Source organism: Phyllobates terribilis, unplaced genomic scaffold, assembly GCF_046119375.1.
Source record: "Phyllobates terribilis strain yellow unplaced genomic scaffold, ASM4611937v1 Scaffold_12__6_contigs__length_324123572, whole genome shotgun sequence".
NCBI classification, from domain to species: domain Eukaryota; kingdom Metazoa; phylum Chordata; class Amphibia; order Anura; family Dendrobatidae; genus Phyllobates; species Phyllobates terribilis.
Genome location: NW_027362772.1, coordinates 241,347,863 through 241,367,431, shown reverse-complemented (window position 1 = coordinate 241,367,431; position 19,569 = coordinate 241,347,863). Strand labels below are relative to the sequence as shown.

The 19,569-nt window shown below is 46.2% G+C and overlaps 1 protein-coding gene across 2 annotated transcripts in view; it reads right to left on the bottom strand.

Moving 5' to 3' along the window:
• Positions 1 to 19,569, bottom strand: part of LOC141172476 (putative oxidoreductase YteT) — a 253,248-nt gene that overhangs the window by 82,555 nt on the left and 151,124 nt on the right. For both annotated transcript variants that reach the window (XM_073656744.1, XM_073656743.1), the window contains 2 exons: positions 8,658 to 8,792; positions 6,677 to 6,778 (listed from right to left, as the gene is read on the bottom strand). In XM_073656744.1, coding sequence (XP_073512845.1) covers positions 6,677 to 6,778; positions 8,658 to 8,792 — 237 coding nt within the window. The remainder of the gene's footprint in view (positions 1 to 6,676; positions 6,779 to 8,657; positions 8,793 to 19,569) is intronic.

The following is a 19,569-nucleotide window of genomic DNA, read 5'->3' as shown; positions in this document are numbered from 1 at the left end:
TCAATGGTAAATACTGAAAACAAAGGGTCCGATTCATTATTGACTCTGCGCCTGTTTTTTTCCCTATTTTTTATGATTTTTTTATCTTTGCCCATATTCATCTTCCCATTTTATTGGAGTGTATTTTATGTTTCACCTGTTTTGTGATTTTTAGTTCACCACTATGGGCGCGGTTTAGGGTTTCCAGATGTTTTCAGCTGATTCATCATTTGTCACTTTTCAAAAAGATGCAAAATTTGTCCCAAATGTATTAAAGTTTCCCCCCTGTAGTGAGTCTTTGTAAGTCAGCAATTTTTGCAACTTTTGGTGCCAAAAAGTTGTCAAAAGGGTTAAAGATAGAAAAATAAGGCCCTTTTTTACTTTCTGCTGAACTCATGAACCGTTGGGCGACATGTTGATGAATTTGGTGCAAAAAAAAAAAGACAGCAAATACCACAAGGTAGAAAAAAAGAGAAGAGACTTAAAAAGAAAGAATCACAAATGATGAGCCGGCCCCAAACATTCAAAAAGATTTTCTTATACTAAAAAAAAAATACATTTTTAGTCGACAACTTCTTTGAGTATTAGTTACTGGTCCTCTGTAAATTGCAGTGTGTAGCATAATGTTCTGCAGCAGCTGAGGTGTATTACAAGGTTCTGCAGCAGATGAGGTGTATTATGAGGCTCTGCAGCAGCTGAGGTGTATTATGAGGTTCTGCAGCAGCTGAGGTGTATTATGAGGTTCTGCAGCAGCTGAGGTGTATTATGAGGTTCTGCAGCAGCTGAGGTGTGTATTATGATGTTCTGCAGCAGCTGAGGTGCATTATGATGTTCTGCAGCAGCTGAGGTGTATTATGATGTTCTGCAGCAGCTGAGATGTGTATTATGAGGTTCTGCAGCAGCTGAGGTGTATTATGATGTTCTGCAGCAGCTGAGGTGTATTATGATGTTCTGCAGCAGCTGAGATGTGTATTATGATGTTCTGCAGCAGCTGAGGTGTATTATGATGTTCTGCAGCAGCTGAGATGTGTATTATGATGTTCTGCAGCAGCTGAGGTGTATTATGATGTTCTGCAGCAGCTGAGATGTGTATTATGATGTTCTGCAGCAGCTGAGGTGTATTATGAGGTTCTGCAGCAGCTGAGGTGTGTATTATAAGGTTCTGCAGCAGCTGAGGTGTATTATGATGTTCTGCAGCATCTGAGGTGTATTATGAGGTTCTGCAACAGCTGAGGTGTATTATGAGGTTCTGCAGCAGCTGAGGTGTATTATGATGTTCTGCAGCAGCTGAGGTGTATTATGAGGTTCTGCAACAGCTGAGGTGTAGTATGATGTTCTGCAGCAGCTGAGGTGTATTATGAGGTTCTGCAACAGCTCAGGTGTAGTATGATGTTCTGCAGCTGCTTAGGCGTGCAGTATGAGGTTCAGCAGCAGCTGAGGTGTGTACTATGATGTTCTGTAGCAGCTGAGGTGTATTATGATGTTCTGTAGCAGCTGAGGTGTATTATGATGTTCTGCAGCAGCTGAGGTGTGTACTATGATGTTCTGTAGCAGCTGAGGTGTATTATGATGTTCTGTAGCAGCTGAGGTGTATTATGATGTTCTGCAGCAGCTGAGGTGTGTAGTATGAGGTTTTACAGCAGCTGAGGTGTGTATTATGATGTTCTGCAGCAGCTGAGGTGTATTATGAGGTTCTGCAGCAGCTGTGTATTATGAGGTTCTGCAGCAGCTGAGATGTGTATTATGAGGTTCTGCAGCAGCTGAGGTGTATTATGATGTTCTGCAGCAGCTGAGGTGTATTATGATGTTCTGCAACAGCTGAGATGTGTATTATGATGTTCTGCAGCAGCTGAGGTGTATTATGATGTTCTGCAGCAGCTGATATGTGTATTATGATGTTCTGCAGCAGCTGAGGTGTATTATGATGTTCTGCAGCAGCTGAGATGTGTATTATGATGTTCTGCAGCAGCTGAGGTGTGTATCATGAGGTTCTGCAACAGCTGAGGTGTATTATGATGTTCTGCAGCAGCTGAGGTGTGTATTATGATGTTCTGCAGCAGCTGAGGTGTATTATGATGTTCTGCAGCAGCTGAGATGTGTATTATGATGCTCTGCAGCAGCTGAGGTGTATTATGATGTTCTGCAGCAGCTGAGGTGTGTATTATGATGTTCTGCAGCAGCTGAGGTGTATTATGAGGTTCTGCAGCAGCTGAGGTGTGTATTATGAGGTTCTGCAGCAGCTGAGATGTATTATGATGTTCTGCAGCATCTGAGGTGTATTATGAGGTTCTGCAACAGCTGAGGTGTATTATGAGGTTCTGCAGCAGCTGAGGTGTATTATGATGTTCTGCAGCAGCTGAGGTGTATTATGATGTTCTGTAGCAGCTGAGGTGTATTATGATGCTCTGCAGCAGCTGAGGTGTATTATGATGTTCTGCAGCAGCTGAGGTGTATTATGAGGTTCTGCAGCAGCTGTGTATTATGAGGTTCTGCAGCAGCTGAGGTGTGTATTATGATGTTCTGCAGCAGCTGAGGTGCATTATGATGTTCTGCAGCAGCTGAGGTGTATTATGATGTTCTGCAGCAGCTGAGATGTGTATTATGAGGTTCTGCAGCAGCTGAGGTGTATTATGATGTTCTGCAGCAGCTGAGGTGTATTATGATGTTCTGCAGCAGCTGAGATGTGTATTATGATGTTCTGCAGCAGCTGAGGTGTATTATGATGTTCTGCAGCAGCTGAGATGTGTATTATGATGTTCTGCAGCAGCTGAGGTGTATTATGATGTTCTGCAGCAGCTGAGATGTGTATTATGAGTGTATTATGATGTTCTGCAGCAGCTGAGGTGTATTATGAGGTTCTGCAGCAGCTGAGGTGTGTATTATGAGGTTCTGCAGCAGCTGAGGTGTATTATGATGTTCTGCAGCAGCTGAGGTGTATTATGAGGTTCTGCAACAGCTGAGGTGTATTATGAGGTTCTGCAGCAGCTGAGGTGTATTATGATGTTCTGCAGCAGCTGAGGTGTATTATGAGGTTCTGCAACAGCTGAGGTGTAGTATGATGTTCTGCAGCAGCTGAGGTGTGTAGTATGATGTTCTGCAGCATCTAAGGTGTGTATTACGATGTTCTGCAGCAGCTGAGGTGTATAGTATGATGTTCTGCAGCAGCTGAGGTGTGTAGTATGATGTTCTGCAGCATCTAAGGTGTGTATTATGATGTTCTGCAGCAGCTGAGGTGTGTATTATGATGTTCTGCAGCAGCTGAGGTGTGTATTATGGAGGTTGTGCAGCAGTTGGCGTGCATATTACGATGTTCTGCAACAACTGAGGTTTGTAGTATGAGGTTCTGCAGCAGCTAGGTCACAAAACTGTATAGCATACTGTATCTCCTAAATAACCCCTTCTGTCAGTGAGACAGTGAGCTCTGACATATTCAGTGGTCGACACAGAGGAGGGAACTTCCTCCTGACAGTCGGCGTGTGCAGGAAAAGATAAGTATATAAGGCTGCTCATCTCTGTATAGGCAGGAAGCCCCTACAATGCTTTACTTACAGACGTCACTAGAACATTACCACTGTATTAGAGTAGAGATAACTCAGAATAAAAAATATAAAATTATATATAGTTATATATATATATATATATATATATATGTATATATATATATATATATATACACACACACACACACACACACACACACACACACACACACACACACACACATATAAATACATACACACTGACTCGTCCAGGTGACAGAGTCACTTTAATGGTCTGCAGTGTTGTAGGAAGAGCCGCATCCCTTTCACTGTTTACTAGCACAGTTCTGCACTTTAGCAGTGGTTGTGCCCGGTAATACAGCCCAGTTCTATTCATTTCAATGGGAATAAGCTTCAGTGAGCTGCAATACCAGGAGCAGCCACTGTTATGGGGATGTGCACACTACGGCTTTTACAACGGGTGCAAGTTTTTCAGGAGGAAGACACTTCAGGACACAGGGGCATTGAAGTCAGCCCAATCCCAGCTTCAAAGCAGCGCCACCAGCTCTATAGCAAAGAACTTGTAAGCGCTCCACTCTTTGCCTAGGAGACTGGTCACCACTGATGGATTGCAGAAGTGGCTGGTAGCGTAGCCAACGAGTAGTAAACTATAGAATACAAATCCCTCTTTTCTTGAGAACAGAGAGGAGTATTAACATGTAAATTGTAAAGCTGAAATTTTACAGCCACCTTGCAATTTCATCTATTGTTGAGAATAACCTAATACTGCCAAACTAGATGTATGTAGAATTACATACTTATCCCTTCATATCTTGTAACTACTCATTTAGGCCATATGAGCAGGTGTCATCTGTCAGCAGGCTTTTGCTATATAATGTGAGAGCAGCATGATGTAAGGGCAGAGACCCTGATTCCAGTGATGTGTCACTTAACGGGCTGTGTGTTGTAGTTTCAATAAAATCAGTGTTTTATCAGAGGGAGATTATCACTACAGGACTAGGTGTCTCGTGCCTCTTAGCCCGCCACCCCCAACGGATTGGCTGATTTCTGTCAATATACACAGAAAGCAGCCAATCAGTGATGTGGGCGGAGTTATACAGAGCTCAGCATTCTGAGATCAGCAGCAGAGAAAACTCTGATTGTATCACAACTGCTGCACCCAGTAAACTAAGTGATACATCGCTGGAATCAGGATCTCCGCCCCTACATCATGCTGCTGACAGGTTACATAGCAAAAACCTACCGACAGATTCCCTTTAATATTTCTAGTCTATATTGTTCTTATTTTCCGAGTTATACCCTGCATAGTCCTTATGTTTTTTTTTTATAAGTGTTTCATTATATAAAGTATAATGGCGCTGTGTACGTAGTAATAATTCAGTGTATGACCCATTCTCAGATCCGGTGAGTAGCTGAAGTGTTCACAGGACTTTTGTCTCTGATGTACACTCCCTACGGAAATGATCCAATGAGACATTCATTTATCCATCTCTGCTTTCCCTGTATCTCACCGCCATATAATCAGCGCTTTAAATCATATCGTACGATGTCCGATACTGTGGACATAAAAAAAGAGAAATACACAGAACAGATGACAGGCGCAGTCCTAGAAATATACGGCAGAGTTAAACATTCATCCCCTCAGTGTCGGCACGGGCAGATCCGCGGCGCAGAAGGAGCTTCTTCTTGTAATTTCATCTTGTAAATTATAAGATTACAGACGAGAGAAGAAGGGGGCACGGCCCAGCTCTGGGACATGGCGGCGCTCCAGGGTGTGTTTTACATCAAGTCTATCTGGTGAAGCGATCTGACAACTAGAACCCTGGCAGGGCCACATCACAGAGCCCACCAGCCGCCTGGAGAATGGGGGCTTTGTTACACAAATGGGCCAGGCTGGCACAATAATGAGATAAGGAGAGGTCAGGGATGTCATGGCTGGAACCGATTTACAAAATATAAACAAGATTAAATGCGTCAGGAAAGCTACAAGGTCTCCGGGGATAAAGCGGATTATCACTGAAGGTAAGAGAACTTTACTGGGGAAACACAGGTCCAATCTATCCCTGGAAGACCAATGCAGGAATTATGTACCAACTATCAAGTGCCACTCCCTATGAGCACGGTGCAAGGGACTGCATCAAATCCTCTGCACACCTGTCAGCAGAATACAGGCTGCAAATGATGGCTGTTGTAATATTACACGTGCCTGCTGATGGGTAATGGAAGCAACATTTCCATTCCTGAGGGTCAAGAGAGAGATTAGACATCTAATGCCTATGGCAATACATCTTAGATTAATGTATATATGGGTGTCTCGCCTCTAGGGGAAAGACGTTTTGGAGCGTTGGATTTGCGTTTTTGCTCTCAAAAGAGAAAAGCGGCCACCAAAGCAACATCCTATGATCCTCTTCCCATTGAGATCCCATGCAGGTTTATGGGGGTCTCAGGAGTACTAGTTACGGTATGTACATTATAGCTTAGTTATCTTAAGACATAGGACCATCTGACCCCTAATTTGCCGAAGTCAGAGATGACAGGGTGCAGAAGAATTGCACCTATGCCCATTACAGTCAATGAATAGTGGGGAAGTCGGTTTTCTATGCAGCAAATACAAGTATTTCATGGCAGAGAACATTGCTGTGACCAGGATGACAAGTCCGGGGAGAACAATCGGTCCATGTTCTCATGGGCTGCGACACCTCAGATCAGTCTATGCCCTGCTTATATTACAAATAAAACTGAGAAATATGTCATCCCTCCTCCTCCTCACCGTCTTGTGTTTAGCTGTGGGACAACTGGCTGCAGCAGAAGCCTCCTGCAAATCACTAATATGGCAGAGGAGATGAACTGAGTTATCCCTTATCCACAGGATTGGTGAGAACGTGCTGGAAATCCCATCATTGGTACCCTCTCCCCCTTCCATCAATCCTGATAATGGGGAAATGTAGTGCTCCTTCCACTTGTACAAAAAGCAGAGTTTAATCAGACGCTGACCCAAGATGGAAGTGATTAGTAGGAGATTAACCTCTCAGGATTTCTACAAGACTGACTGTTTCAGGTTCATGCAGAAAATGCTGCAGACAAACAATCAGGGAGGGAGATGACATTTCTTGATTTAGTTGAACATTCATTTCTAGGTGTGCTCCCTTAAGTTGAATAATGAAGTAATGGTGACACAATTACAAGAAAGCATTTACCTTAGTGCCATAGATTTCGGTCTTCCTTGAGCCAAGGTCATTGGAGAAAGCGATCATGGTGAATGCAGCGGTCTGTCCGCCTTCAAACTCCATGTTCACAACCTGTTTGTGATGAACGCCATAATTCTTGTTGTTAGACAGAAGCTGAGTAGGGTTTATACACTTCTCTATGCAACTTATTAGTCACTTATAGAATTATCCATATTGCATTAAAGTAATATTATGAATATTGTTAGACTAATTCACATTAGATGGCTGTGGGCTAAAAGATCGTTCAGCTGGCGGCCGTCTCAGCTTTCCCGAACACAGAAGCGATCGTCCGGCTGTGGGCTCCTGTGTTCTCAATAATAAAACCATCAATTGACATCTCGGCCGGCGCTTATCTCAGGAAGAACAACGCAATCAGCAGTCCGAAATCGGACATGTATCATCGACATCTCACCCGACGATCATTCAGCCAGCTCCCACATACGTAGCAGACAGTTAGCCAAACTTGTCGATATCGGCCGTAATATGTCTAATGTGTATGACCTGCTTTATTATTTGTCTGACATGATAAATTTCGACAACTCACATGTGCTTCTGTATGAAATCACTGGTGCAGTAGAAACCCCCCATGCACCCTTATTACATTTGTGCACAAAGCAGTAATCCGGCCGTATGTATAAGACCTAAAGACCCCATACACATTAGACTATCATGGATCGAACCCACCGATATTGAAGGGTTCAGCCAACAGTCTAATTTGTACAAGGGACCCCAACTCTTCTCCGAAAGGTGATGTCAGTGAGATAAGGATTCGGCATGTCCGATTTTCAGACTGTCTATTCTTTTGATGCACAAGACAGGAATTTCATATATCAACTGTCAGGACTAAACCTATATATTTTTGCACAAATCTTAGTATCTCTTATTCATTCCATAGGTATCATTGATATACATTAGGGTGCCCTGAAGGAGAGCAAGTGGGAAAGTGGGGCGAGATATCTCCCGGTCCCAAGGATGGTTCAGCCAACAGCTTTCCAAAGTGTATGAAGGACTTAAAAGGAACCTGACAGTTAATACATGCTGCCCGATCCATTGTCAGCGGACTGGGAGAAACCACCGGGGACCCGCCTGTCCGAGTAGTCTCCAAATGGTCCCTGGCCGGCTCTTAAAGCAGGTTTTTCTCTGAAACGCGGCAGCGCTTTAGTCAAACATGCTAAAGCAGGCAGCACCTGATACATGCATATCAATATATATCCACATCCGAGTATTTACTGGTCGGATATATCAAGTGACCACTCTATATAGTAAAAACATAATACTTTATTGAAAAACATTTAAAAACAGTTTATAAAAAATTGATTCCTCAATACACAGGGGCGCAAGACAGGAATTTCATATATCAACTGTCAGGACTAAACCTATATATTTTTGCACAAATCTTAGTATGTCTTATTCATTCCATAATTATCACTGATATACATTACGGTAGAGAAATACAACAAACACGTAAGGATACTGTTACCTGTATATAAATTAGCAAGGTTAGCTACAGGTGTAATGTGTACAGCAAGGTCAGGTGTCCCACTACCCTGACGCGCGTTTCATGCCACTTCTTCAGGGGCCGCCCTGAAGGAGAGCAAGCGGGAAAGTCGGGCGAGATATCTCCTGGCCCTAAGGATGGTTCAGCCAACAGCTTTTCAAAGTATGAGGGGCTTAAAAGGAACCTGACAGTGAATACATCCTACCCGATCCATTGGTAGCGGGCGGGAAGAAGCCACCGGGGACCCGCCTATCAAACTAGTCTCCAAGTGGACCCTGGCCAGCTCTTAAAGTAACTTTTCACTGAAACGCGGCAGCTCTTTAGTCAAACATGCATGGCTGAAATAAAGCAGGCAGCACCTGACACATGCGGCCTGTGCATCGGGGGGCACATATCAGCTGTCAGGTGCCCTTTGATTCTGTTTTCCGCATTTCCCATTATCCCTTTATTTACCTGGTTGCTGACAACATCATTGTCACAGTCGTAGACACATCTTCCGTAAGGGCCGGTTTTTAAAGCGTCAGTCAGCGATTCAATATCGTGGACCCCATTGCTACATACAACAGATATGGGCCAGCCAAAGTTTCCCTGAGAACCAAAACAAATGCATAAAAAAGTATTACGTGAAAAAATGTAGAAAAAAAATCCTGATAATCAATATAGGAAGTTCACATTGTATATAAAACTACAATTTTTAGTCACAGCATAAACATGAAGACCCATGTAGGAAAAAAAGACAAATCCCTCAAATCTCAACCTATTAAAACAAGCATGAATGCTCATTACATCACATCCCTCCCATCTGCAGCGAGCCGGGCTTTACTGCAGCTCTGTTCTTTTCCAAAGACCATAAAGACAGTTAGAAATAGTAAAATGAACATATATGTCATCATTTAAGGGGTAGTCCAACAATTTAAAAAGATGACTGGTTCTTTCTCAAACAGCGCCCCACCTGTCTGCAGGCCGTGTGGAGTATTGCAGCTTAGCCCCATTCACTTGAAAAGAATAGAGCTACAATACCATGCACAAGCCATGGACAGGGTTGGCGCTTTAGATGAATGCTGCCCTGCTTTCTATAAAGCTTCATTCAGAATTCCCATTAAATTGGTATGTGATATGACCCTGATTGATTAATAAGCATTATAGTCCTGTTATATCCGGATAAAAAATAGTGTTACTATTAATTGAAAAATGTTTAGATAGGGTGTAATATCTTACCAGGATTATGCTTATTTATGGATATGTAACATCTTTTCTCCCCCTCCTATGGAGTAAATTGCACTGGGTACCGGTGACTAGTCAGCGCATGCGCCTCACGATCTCACGGGGGGAATTGATTGACGGCTTCAGTATAGTTGGTGCGCATGTCAGTGACGTCAATGAGGGATTTCCCTATGACGTGCGCGCTACGTGAATGCCGGAAGTGGATTTCTTCTTCCGTGGCTATAGGGCGATGCGCATGCGCAATTGAGACCAGTTCACGATAGCTTCACTATAAAAAAGTGGCACAGCATAACGGGGTTAGTACCTCCTTGTTGACAAAGCTAACGCAAAACGCCAAGGGTGCCTACCGGGTGTGAGTATCACCATCGTGATGGGTAAGTCACTATATTGAAATTTCATGTACATAATCGCCGCATGATTCTTGTTTCCTATGCTTAGTGCAAGGATTAACTTGATGTGTGGCTGTATAAATAGCATATTGCATATATGGAGATATTTCTGGGAGTAATGCTGTACATGGCTAGTTATTAAATACATGTGCATATGCTTAAATATATAAATATATTTTTAAGTGACTTGCTGTCTAATTTGTGTTGCTGCTCACCCTACAGGGACTATTATTTGAGTCTCTCTGATTACACCTCTATGTATTTTTAAATAATCTAATTGTGGTATGTGTATTTATGTTTATTTAATAAATTTCATGATTTTAGAAGTGTATGACTCCGGTTGTTGTTTGTAGGAATTATATTTATGATGGAGTTCACTTTCCATAAATATCGTGTTCCGATTGGGACAAAGGGTGGGAGATCACTGTGATTAATTATTAAGATTCCCCAAAATGTGGTTTTCTGTGAATTTAATAATAGTTCATTCAGATGTGTGAAACGCGGTCCGGATGCACGGATTGATCGCCGGCCTCCGGACCCGAACATGACAGCCTAACAGGCACATATGAGGCTGCTGGGTTCTGGTCAGGAACCTGCGGCCGGTCCATGCATCGCGGTTTATTGACAGACGCCTGACTGAGGCTTTATACCGGACCACCCATTTACCACCAGTGAGCAGTACAGGATTTATGGCTGCAATCTATGGAGGACTAAGAACAACACATCATCAGGAAATATAAAGAATAAGAATGTTATATAGGAAAAACTGACTTTCCAACATTGTAGGGGACCAGCTATTAGGGTGTCTGATGTCAAACTGTCTGACTGTTTCCAATGACAACCAGCAGAAATATAAGTGCAGCTCTGGATCAGGATCGGTACAAAATAAGCAATGTAATGTATGTACACAGTGACTGCACCAGCAGAATAGTGAGTGCAGCTCTGGAGTATAATACAGGATGTAACTCAGGATCAGTAATGTAATGTATGTACACAGTGACTGCACCAGCAGAATAGTGAGTGCAGCTCTGGAGTATAATACAGGATGTAACTCAGGATCAGTACAGGATAAGTAATGTAATGTATGTACACAGTGACTGCACCAGCAGAATAGTGAGTGCAGCTCTGGAGTATAATACTGGATGTAACTCAGGATCAGTACAGGATCAGTAATGTAATGTATGTACACAGTGACTGCACCAGAAGAATAGTGAGTGCAGCTCTGGAGTATAATACAGGATGTAACTCAGGATCAGTACAGGATCAGTAATGTAATGTATGTACACAGTGACTCCACCAGGAGAATAGTGAGTGCAGCCCTGGAGTATAATACAGGATGTAACTCAGGATCAGTACAGGATAAGTAATGTAATGTATGTACACAGTGACTGCACCAGAAGACTAGTGAGTGCAGCTCTGGAGTATAATACAGGATGTAACTCAGGATCAGTAATGTAATGTATGTACACAGTGACTGCACCAGCAGAATAGTGAGTGCAGCTCTGGAGTATAATACAGGATGTAACTCAGGATCAGTACAGGATGAGTAATGTAATGTATGTACACAGTGACTCTATCAGCAGAATAGTGAGTGCAGCTCTGGAGTATAATACAGGATGTAACTCAGGATTAGTACAGGATAAGTAATGTAATGTATGTACACAGTGACTGCACTAGCAGAAAAATGAGCGCAGCTCTGGAGTATAATACAGGATGTAACTCAGGATCAGTACAGGATCAGTAATGTAATGTTATGTACACAGTGACAGCACCAGCAGAATAGTGAGTGCAGCTCTGGAGTATAATACAGGATGTAACTCAGGATCTATAATGTAATGTATGTACACAGTGACTGCACCAGCAGAATAGTGAGTGCAGCTCTGAAGTATAATACAGGATGTAACTCAGGATCAGTACAGAATCAGTAATGTAATGTATGTACACAGTGACTCCACCAGCAGAATAATGAGTGCTGCTCTGGAGTATAATACAGGATGTAACTCAGGATCAGTACAGGATAAGTAATGTAATTGTATGTACACAGTGAGTGCACCAGCAGAATAGTGAATGCAGCTCTGGAGCATAATATCGGATGTAACTCAGGATCAGTACAGGATAAGTAATGTAATGTATGTACACAGTGACTGCACCAGAAGACTAGTGAGTGCAGCTCTGGAGTATAATACAGGATGTAACTCAGGATCAGTAATGTAATGTATGTACACAGTGACTGCACCAGCAGAATAGTGAGTGCAGCTCTGGAGTATAATACAGGATGTAACTCAGGATCAGTACAGGATGAGTAATGTAATGTATGTACACAGTGACTCTATCAGCAGAATAGTGAGTGCAGCTCTGGAGTATAATACAGGATGTAACTCAGGATCAGTACAGGATAAGTAATGTAATGTATGTACACAGTGACTGCACTAGCAGAAAAATGAGCGCAGCTCTGGAGTATAATACAGGATGTAACTCAGGATCAGTACAGGATCAGTAATGTAATGTTATGTACACAGTGACAGCACCAGCAGAATAGTGAGTGCAGCTCTGGAGTATAATACAGGATGTAACTCAGGATCTATAATGTAATGTATGTACACAGTGACTGCACCAGCAGAATAGTGAGTGCAGCTCTGAAGTATAATACAGGATGTAACTCAGGATCAGTACAGAATCAGTAATGTAATGTATGTACACAGTGACTCCACCAGCAGAATAATGAGTGCTGCTCTGGAGTATAATACAGGATGTAACTCAGGATCAGTACAGGATAAGTAATGTAATGTATGTACACAGTGACTGCACCAGAAGACTAGTGAGTGCAGCTCTGGAGTATAATACAGGATGTAACTCAGGATCAGTGCAGGATCAGTAATGTAATGTATGTACACAGTGAATCCACCAGCAGAATAGTGAGTGCAGCTCTGGAGTATAATACAGGATGTAACTCAGGATCTATAATGTAATGTATGTACACAGTGACTGCACCAGCAGAATAGTGAGTGCAGCTCTGAAGTATAATACAGGATGTAACTCAGGATCAGTACAGAATCAGTAATGTAATGTATGTACACAGTGACTCCACCAGCAGAATAATGAGTGCTGCTCTGGAGTATAATACAGGATGTAACTCAGGATCAGTACAGGATCAGTAATGTAATGTATGTACACAGTGAATCCACCAGCAGAATAGTGAGTGCAGCTCTGAAGTATAATACAGGATGTAACTCAGGATCAGTACAGAATCAGTAATGTAATGTATGTACACAGTGACTCCACCAGCAGAATAATGAGTGCTGCTCTGGAGTATAATACAGGATGTAACTCAGGATCAGTACAGGATAAGTAATGTAATGTATGTACACAGTGACTGCACCAGAAGACTAGTGAGTGCAGCTCTGGAGTATAATACAGGATGTAACTCAGGATCAGTGCAGGATCAGTAATGTAATGTATGTACACAGTGAATCCACCAGCAGAATAGTGAGTGCAGCTCTGGAGTATAATACAGGATGTAACTCAGGATCAGTACAGGATCAGTAATGTAATGTATGTACACAGTGACTGAACCAGAAGAATAGCGAGTGCAGCTCTGGAGTATAATACAGGATGTAACTCATGATCAGTACAGGATAAGTAATGTAATGTATGTACACAGTGACTCTATCAGCAGAATAGTGAGTGCAGCTCTGGAGTATAATACAGGATGTAACTCAGGATCAGTACAGGATCAGTAATGTAATGTATGTACACAGTGACTGCACCAGCAGAATAGTGAGTGCAGATCTGGAGCATAATACAGGATGTAACTCAGGATCAGAACAGGATAAGTAATGTAATAACTGTACACAGTGAGTGCACCAGCAGAATAGTGAATGCAGCTCTGGAGCATAATATCGGATGTAACTCAGGATCAGTACAGGATAAGTAATGTAATGTATGTACACAGTGACTGCACCAGCAGCATACTGGGTGCAGCTCTGATCAGCTGCTAGTCAGTGTGGTGATTACGGGTGTGGTGGCTGCAGATCCTGCTGTGAGCTCCTGATCTCTGAGAACCAACACCTCTCCACCTGGGGACCTACTCTCTCTCTTTCCCGGAGGGAGAGCTGGTTTCTGGGATGAGTGAAGGAGCCAAGTCCCAGGCTTCTGCTTCCCGAACCAGGCCGGCGGGGGGCAGAAGAAACCAGCAACCGGCCTGCACATCAGAGGACTCGGGGGTGAGACGCTGCACCAGGAGTCGCAGCAATGTGGCTCCTACTCCTCCCGGGATTGTGGAGACCCCTAGAAGCCGCAAGGCTTCCAGCATGGAGGTAAAGCCTGACAGCGGCGTGCAAGATGGTGCTCCTTCCGGAGGAAAGCGGAGTGCTCATGGAGGTGAGGCCGACCTCCCTGAGGGAAGTTGGGCGCTGCAGGGACCCCGGGAGTCTGTGTCCACCTATGCCTCCCGGGTCATGATCCGCCTCCGTGAGTATGAAGATGCCAGTAAGCTCATCAGGAGGCTCCGGGAGGAGCTGCGCTGCACAAGCGCCAAAGCTGCGGGGGCCTCCAAACAGAGCAAGGCTAAACTCCAGGCCGAGGTAAAGCGACTGACCAGCGAGATTCACCTGCTGGAACTGAGGAAAGCTGACATCAGGGAGCAGAGTGGTCATTTCAAAGAAAAACTAATAAATGAAGACCGCTTTAGAGAAATGGCTGATACCAGAGAGCAAAGGCAGATGGGGCTGCAGCCTGAGAGCCAGGTGGATGATGAGAGTGATGATGACCAGCAGGAAGCCCCACCTGGCAGCCTGCAAAGTCACCCGCAGGCCACGTGCAGCGAGCTCCCTGCAGGACAGGCGACAGTGACATCCGGTCGCAGTTCTGCCGGCTCTGGGGAGGACAGTGACAGCAGCGGCCAGGGAGGGGCGCTAATGGCAGAGATTAAGCTCCTGGAGTCCCCAGTGTGCCTCCAAAACTTCCATCTTGGTGACGATCTACCAGAAGAGGCACCTAGGGGCCACAAAAAGGCAAAGAAGACCAAGCCAAAGCTGCAGGAGGCGGTAAGATACGTATATGCCCCCCTCCCTGTACCCCCTGAGTCGGCGGCAGGCTCAGCTCGCTGTATAAGCCCCGTTGCCAAGCCCAGCCCGGGTTCTGCTGTGGATCCGGTGCAAAGGCGCGGGGAGATTACAGAGCGCGGTAGTGAGGCGCAGAGCTCCGTCTCTGATTGTAGTAGTGGGGACGTAGCAGGAGGTGCATCAGCCGAGAGGCTGGACAGTGAGGGCGGCCCGGCGGCGGGCGTTCCATCAGGCCACGATGCTGTGGTGCGCTCCTCAGTGGGAGGGGGGAGCAGCCCGGTGTCGGGGGCAGCTCCGGTAGCCTCGGCGCCTCTGAATGCTGTTGCCGCTGATCACTTAGTTGAGAAGCGACGGCAGTGTGAGGGGGCTGTCGGGGCTGAGCGTTCCGGTCCTCCCACGAAAGTGCTATTTTGTGTTGGCGTCGCTGGTCCGGAAGATCCTGATGCTAAAGATCAGCGGCGCCTAACAGCATCTAAAGATCAGCGGCACATTATTCCGAATGCCAAACAGCGGAAATTACCGACCAATGATGTGGAGGGCACACATAAGACCGGGGGTGAGGTCGCCTCCAGTTCTATGGAGGTGACTGAGCCCCTTGTGCCTGATGCAGAGGTCAAAATGTCATCCGCCATTGTTACTGGTCCAGCAGGAATGAATGTGATGGTGGGGGTGAATGAGGCTAATTCATTGTCTAGTGGTGTGGTTGCTGGTTTGGTGGAGGGTGAGATGGAGGTGGGTAATGGTGTTGCTGTTCGGGCTGATGTGGTCACTGGTCCGGTTGCCCCCCCGGGGGTGGCAACACCTGTCCAGAGTTATGCCAGTGTCACCTCCGGGGCAAATAGGGCATCCTCCTTGTCTCCGGGCTTTGGGGACGGCATGTTGCAACGGCGCCTTCTGGAGGCTCTAAAGAAGAGGGAGAGATCACTAATGGTAGAGGGTCGAGAGGTTGATCTATCCTTCTGGATAGAGAGGCATGGCCTCGGGGCCTTCCGAGAGCAAAAAGGGGGGGATACAGTGTGGTCCCTACCAACAGCCGGGCCAGGCAGTGTGCGTAGGAATGTGGTCAGTCTTCGGTGGAGGGGCAGTGATGCATGTCCTCCAAGGTCTAAAGTTGTGGAGCTCCTGCTGAGGATGGGCTTCAAGGCGATTGACATCTAAGCCTTGATACATCCCTATTCCACGCCTGAGTTTGATATCAGCTTTGTTCGGCCGGAGGGGCTTGAGCTCTTCTGGGCGAATTATGAGCTGGCAAAAAATGAGCCCGGCTGGCGAGACTTTGCCGTTCAGGCAGTGTCTCGCCAAAACCAGATCAAGAAAGTGACCGTGATGACTCGTAACGAGTCGCTTTCTTGCTATGACATCATGACGTGGCTTGGTCGGTATGGAGAGGTGGTGGAGATGCCAAAGAAAAACCGCGACGAGTTTGGTATCTGGTCAGGGGCCTGGACGTTTATGGTAAAACTTAAGCGTTCAGGTGGTACGGTTGCCCACATTCCATCGTCTGCCTTCCTGGGTAGGGATCGTATCCTGGTCTTCTACCAGGGGCAACCGAAGCTTACTCACAGGTGCGGCGACACCACACACTTCAGTGCAAACTGCACTGTGCAGAAATGTGCGTTGTGTGGGGGTGTCGGCCATCTTGCTGCCTCTTGTGTGGAGATTAGGTGCCACCTGTGTGGTGAGTTAGGTCACCCATTCAGCCGTTGTCCTCGCTCCTTCGCTAATGTAGTCGAGACCCCGGTGGGAGAAAGCCGTGAGGCCGATTCTGCTGGGGAGGGGACTAGCAGGGGTGGGGGAGCTGAGGAGCCAGGGAAGAAAAGCAATAAAAAGACGCCTGCCCAGCTGAGACGTCTAGACAAGCGCATACAGGAGTGGGAGCGAGGCGAGCCACAGGATACTGGGGCGGCCCCTGTCCTGGATGCCAGTGTTGCTGCTGAAGCCCCAAGGGATGATGAGTTGGATGAGGAGGTCAGGAGGATCCACAGGGAGGAAACTGCCTCTGCCTCAGAATCCTCCCATTATGAAAGTATGGATGAGGATAATAAGCAGTGGCTAGAGGACAAGCGTAAGCTCGGCACGAAAAAGAAGAGAAAGAAGGGAGAAAAAACATCTTCTCCTGCTCTGACCAAGGTACCTAAGGAAGGTAAAACTGACTCCCCTCTAGTTGGTCTTTCTAACCGGTTCCAAGCCCTTGATAACATCTCTTCCTCAGAAGAGGAGGCTGAGGGTGAGGTTCCGGCTTCGGCGGAGCTTACAGGGGGCGCCGAGTCTCCTTCTTCTGGGGATGCAAGGTCCTTAGGGGGAGGGACTGGCCCAGAGTCCGGAGACAAGGAAGAAAAAAGATGGAAAAATGTGGGAATGGACACCTCTGTGTCATTAAAGAGGGGGAAGGATTCCTCCTCTGAGGCAGAGGATAAGGGGAGTGGGAAGAAGAAAGCCATCTAACTCAATCACCAATGATGGCGGTACCTACTCCGTTGACGCTGGCGTCCATTAATGTCGCCAGCATTAAGTCAAATATGGCTACATTTGCGGCCTTTGATTTTCTCAGCCGGGTTGAAGCTGACATTTTCTTTTTGCAAGAGACCAGGCTGCCAAATATGGCAGAGGTGTTTATAGCTAAGAGGTAGTGGAGACTCGGGCCCTCCTACTGGTCTCTTGCGGCCGAGCCGTATGGCGGAGTGGCGGTCCTTTTTACCGCACCGGTAGAATGCCAACGGGTTATTGAGTTAGAAATGGGGAGGTGCCTGATATTAGATGTCCTCATGAAGGGACAGGAGCTTCGGCTCATTAACATCTATGGTCCCCAATCTAAGTGGGACTGGAAGTGTCTCTTTATGAGGATCAAGCCCTACCTTTTTACGAGTCGGCAGGTCGTTTTTGGAGGGGACTTCAACACTGTCACGAGGCCCCGGGATAGAGGAGGTTCCAGAGACAAGCTGACTTATGATAGCGTCGCCCTTAATAGTATAGCTAGTGAGGCTTGCCTGGTGGATGTCCACATCCGGCACACCCCAGGCCACGAGGGGTTCACCTATCATAGAGGTAACTGTAGGTCCAGGATAGACAGGTTTTATTTAAAGGAGGAAGCCGTCTCTTCAGCAGTATCTGTTGTTGAGGTGGAGTTCTCCGATCACTGTTTGATTTTGTTTTCCCTGAATGTTACAGAGACCCTCCGGATGGGAAGAGGCTTTTGGAGGCTCAATTCGTCTCTCTTGGAAGAAGTGGAGATAAGACAGTCCTTTGAGGATTTTCTTCAGAGCCAGGTACCCTTACAGGATCTCTGTAGTAGTAAGTCAGAGTGGTGGGAGATGTTTAAGAAAAGGGTGGCGAGATTCTTCCGCCAGCTCTCGAGCCTCAGGAGCCTGGACAGGTACCGCCTGTATCAGGGACTGAGGAGGAAACTCGAGCATCTTGTCTCAACTGGAGGTAGCCGCGAGGAGATCTCCAGAGTGAAATCTTTGCTAATGAGGTGTCAGTATGATAGACACGCATCTTTGGTTTTTGAGAGGGATTATGGGAAGTACCGCTCGCCCGACCCTTACAGAAACTGCAAGATGTCAGTGAATAGTAAAGTTGTTACAGGACTGGTTGACACTGCGGGATCAGGGATCCTGGAGGTCGTCAGATCCTTCTACTCGCACCTCTTGGGGAAGAGGGATCTGGATTGGGATGAGATGTCGGCTTTTCTGGCAGAAGTCGTCCCCGAATCAGGGGTAGACCCCTCTCTTGGCGTTTTGACAGAGATGATCAGGGAAGAGGAAGTTAAGTTGGCGATTGAAGGGCTTGCCCTAAAGAAATCTCCCGGTCCAGATGGCTTAACATCTGAATTCTATAAGACCTTTAAGGACGCCTTGGTTCCCCTCTTGACTGAGGTATTCAATGAGTGTCTTTCCTCGGGCACTCTGCCAAAGTCAATGAGGAGGTCTGCCCTGATCATCTTGTCAACGGGTAAGGACTCATCTTGCATTGAGAATTGGCGTCCCACAGCGCTTCTCAATGCAGACAGGAAGGTTTTGGCAAAGGTGCTGTTTAATCGGCTGGTGAAATTTGTGCCCCGACTCCTTTCGGGAGCCCAGCATTGCTCTGTTCCGGGCCGCAGTACAATTAGTGCTGTACTCTGTGTCCGAGAGGCGGTGGAGCAGGGTAGGGCTGGCCACTGGAATGGGTACATGCTGTCATTGGACCAGGCAAAAGCGTTTGATCGGGTTAATTATGAGTACCTCTGGTCTGTCCTTCTGAGGTATGGCCTGCTGGGGGGGCGTTGTTGATTGGCTTAAGACCTTGTACGCTGGGGCAGAGAGTTTCCCGCATGCGAAAGGTTGGATTGGCAGCTCTTTTGAGGTTGGGTGTGGTGTTCGCCAGGGTTGTCCCTTGAGCCCGCTGCTGTACGTGTTTTTGCGATTGACCCGCTTCTTAGGAGGGTGGAGCGTGGACCGTTGGCTGGGATCGGGATGGGCCAGGCAGCACCGGAAGCCACTCTGAGAGTGGTGGTGTATGCCGATGACGTTACCGTTTTTGTTTCCTCTGATGGGGAGGCACAATGGCTGATGTCAGAGGTAAATCGCTACTCGGAGGCATCCGGGTACAAGATCAACCGGGATAAGTGTGAGAGTCTCTGGTTGGGAGGAGGAGATCCTGGTTTTGATCTCCCGGACACCCTTCCAGGACCCAAAGTCTCTGCAAAAG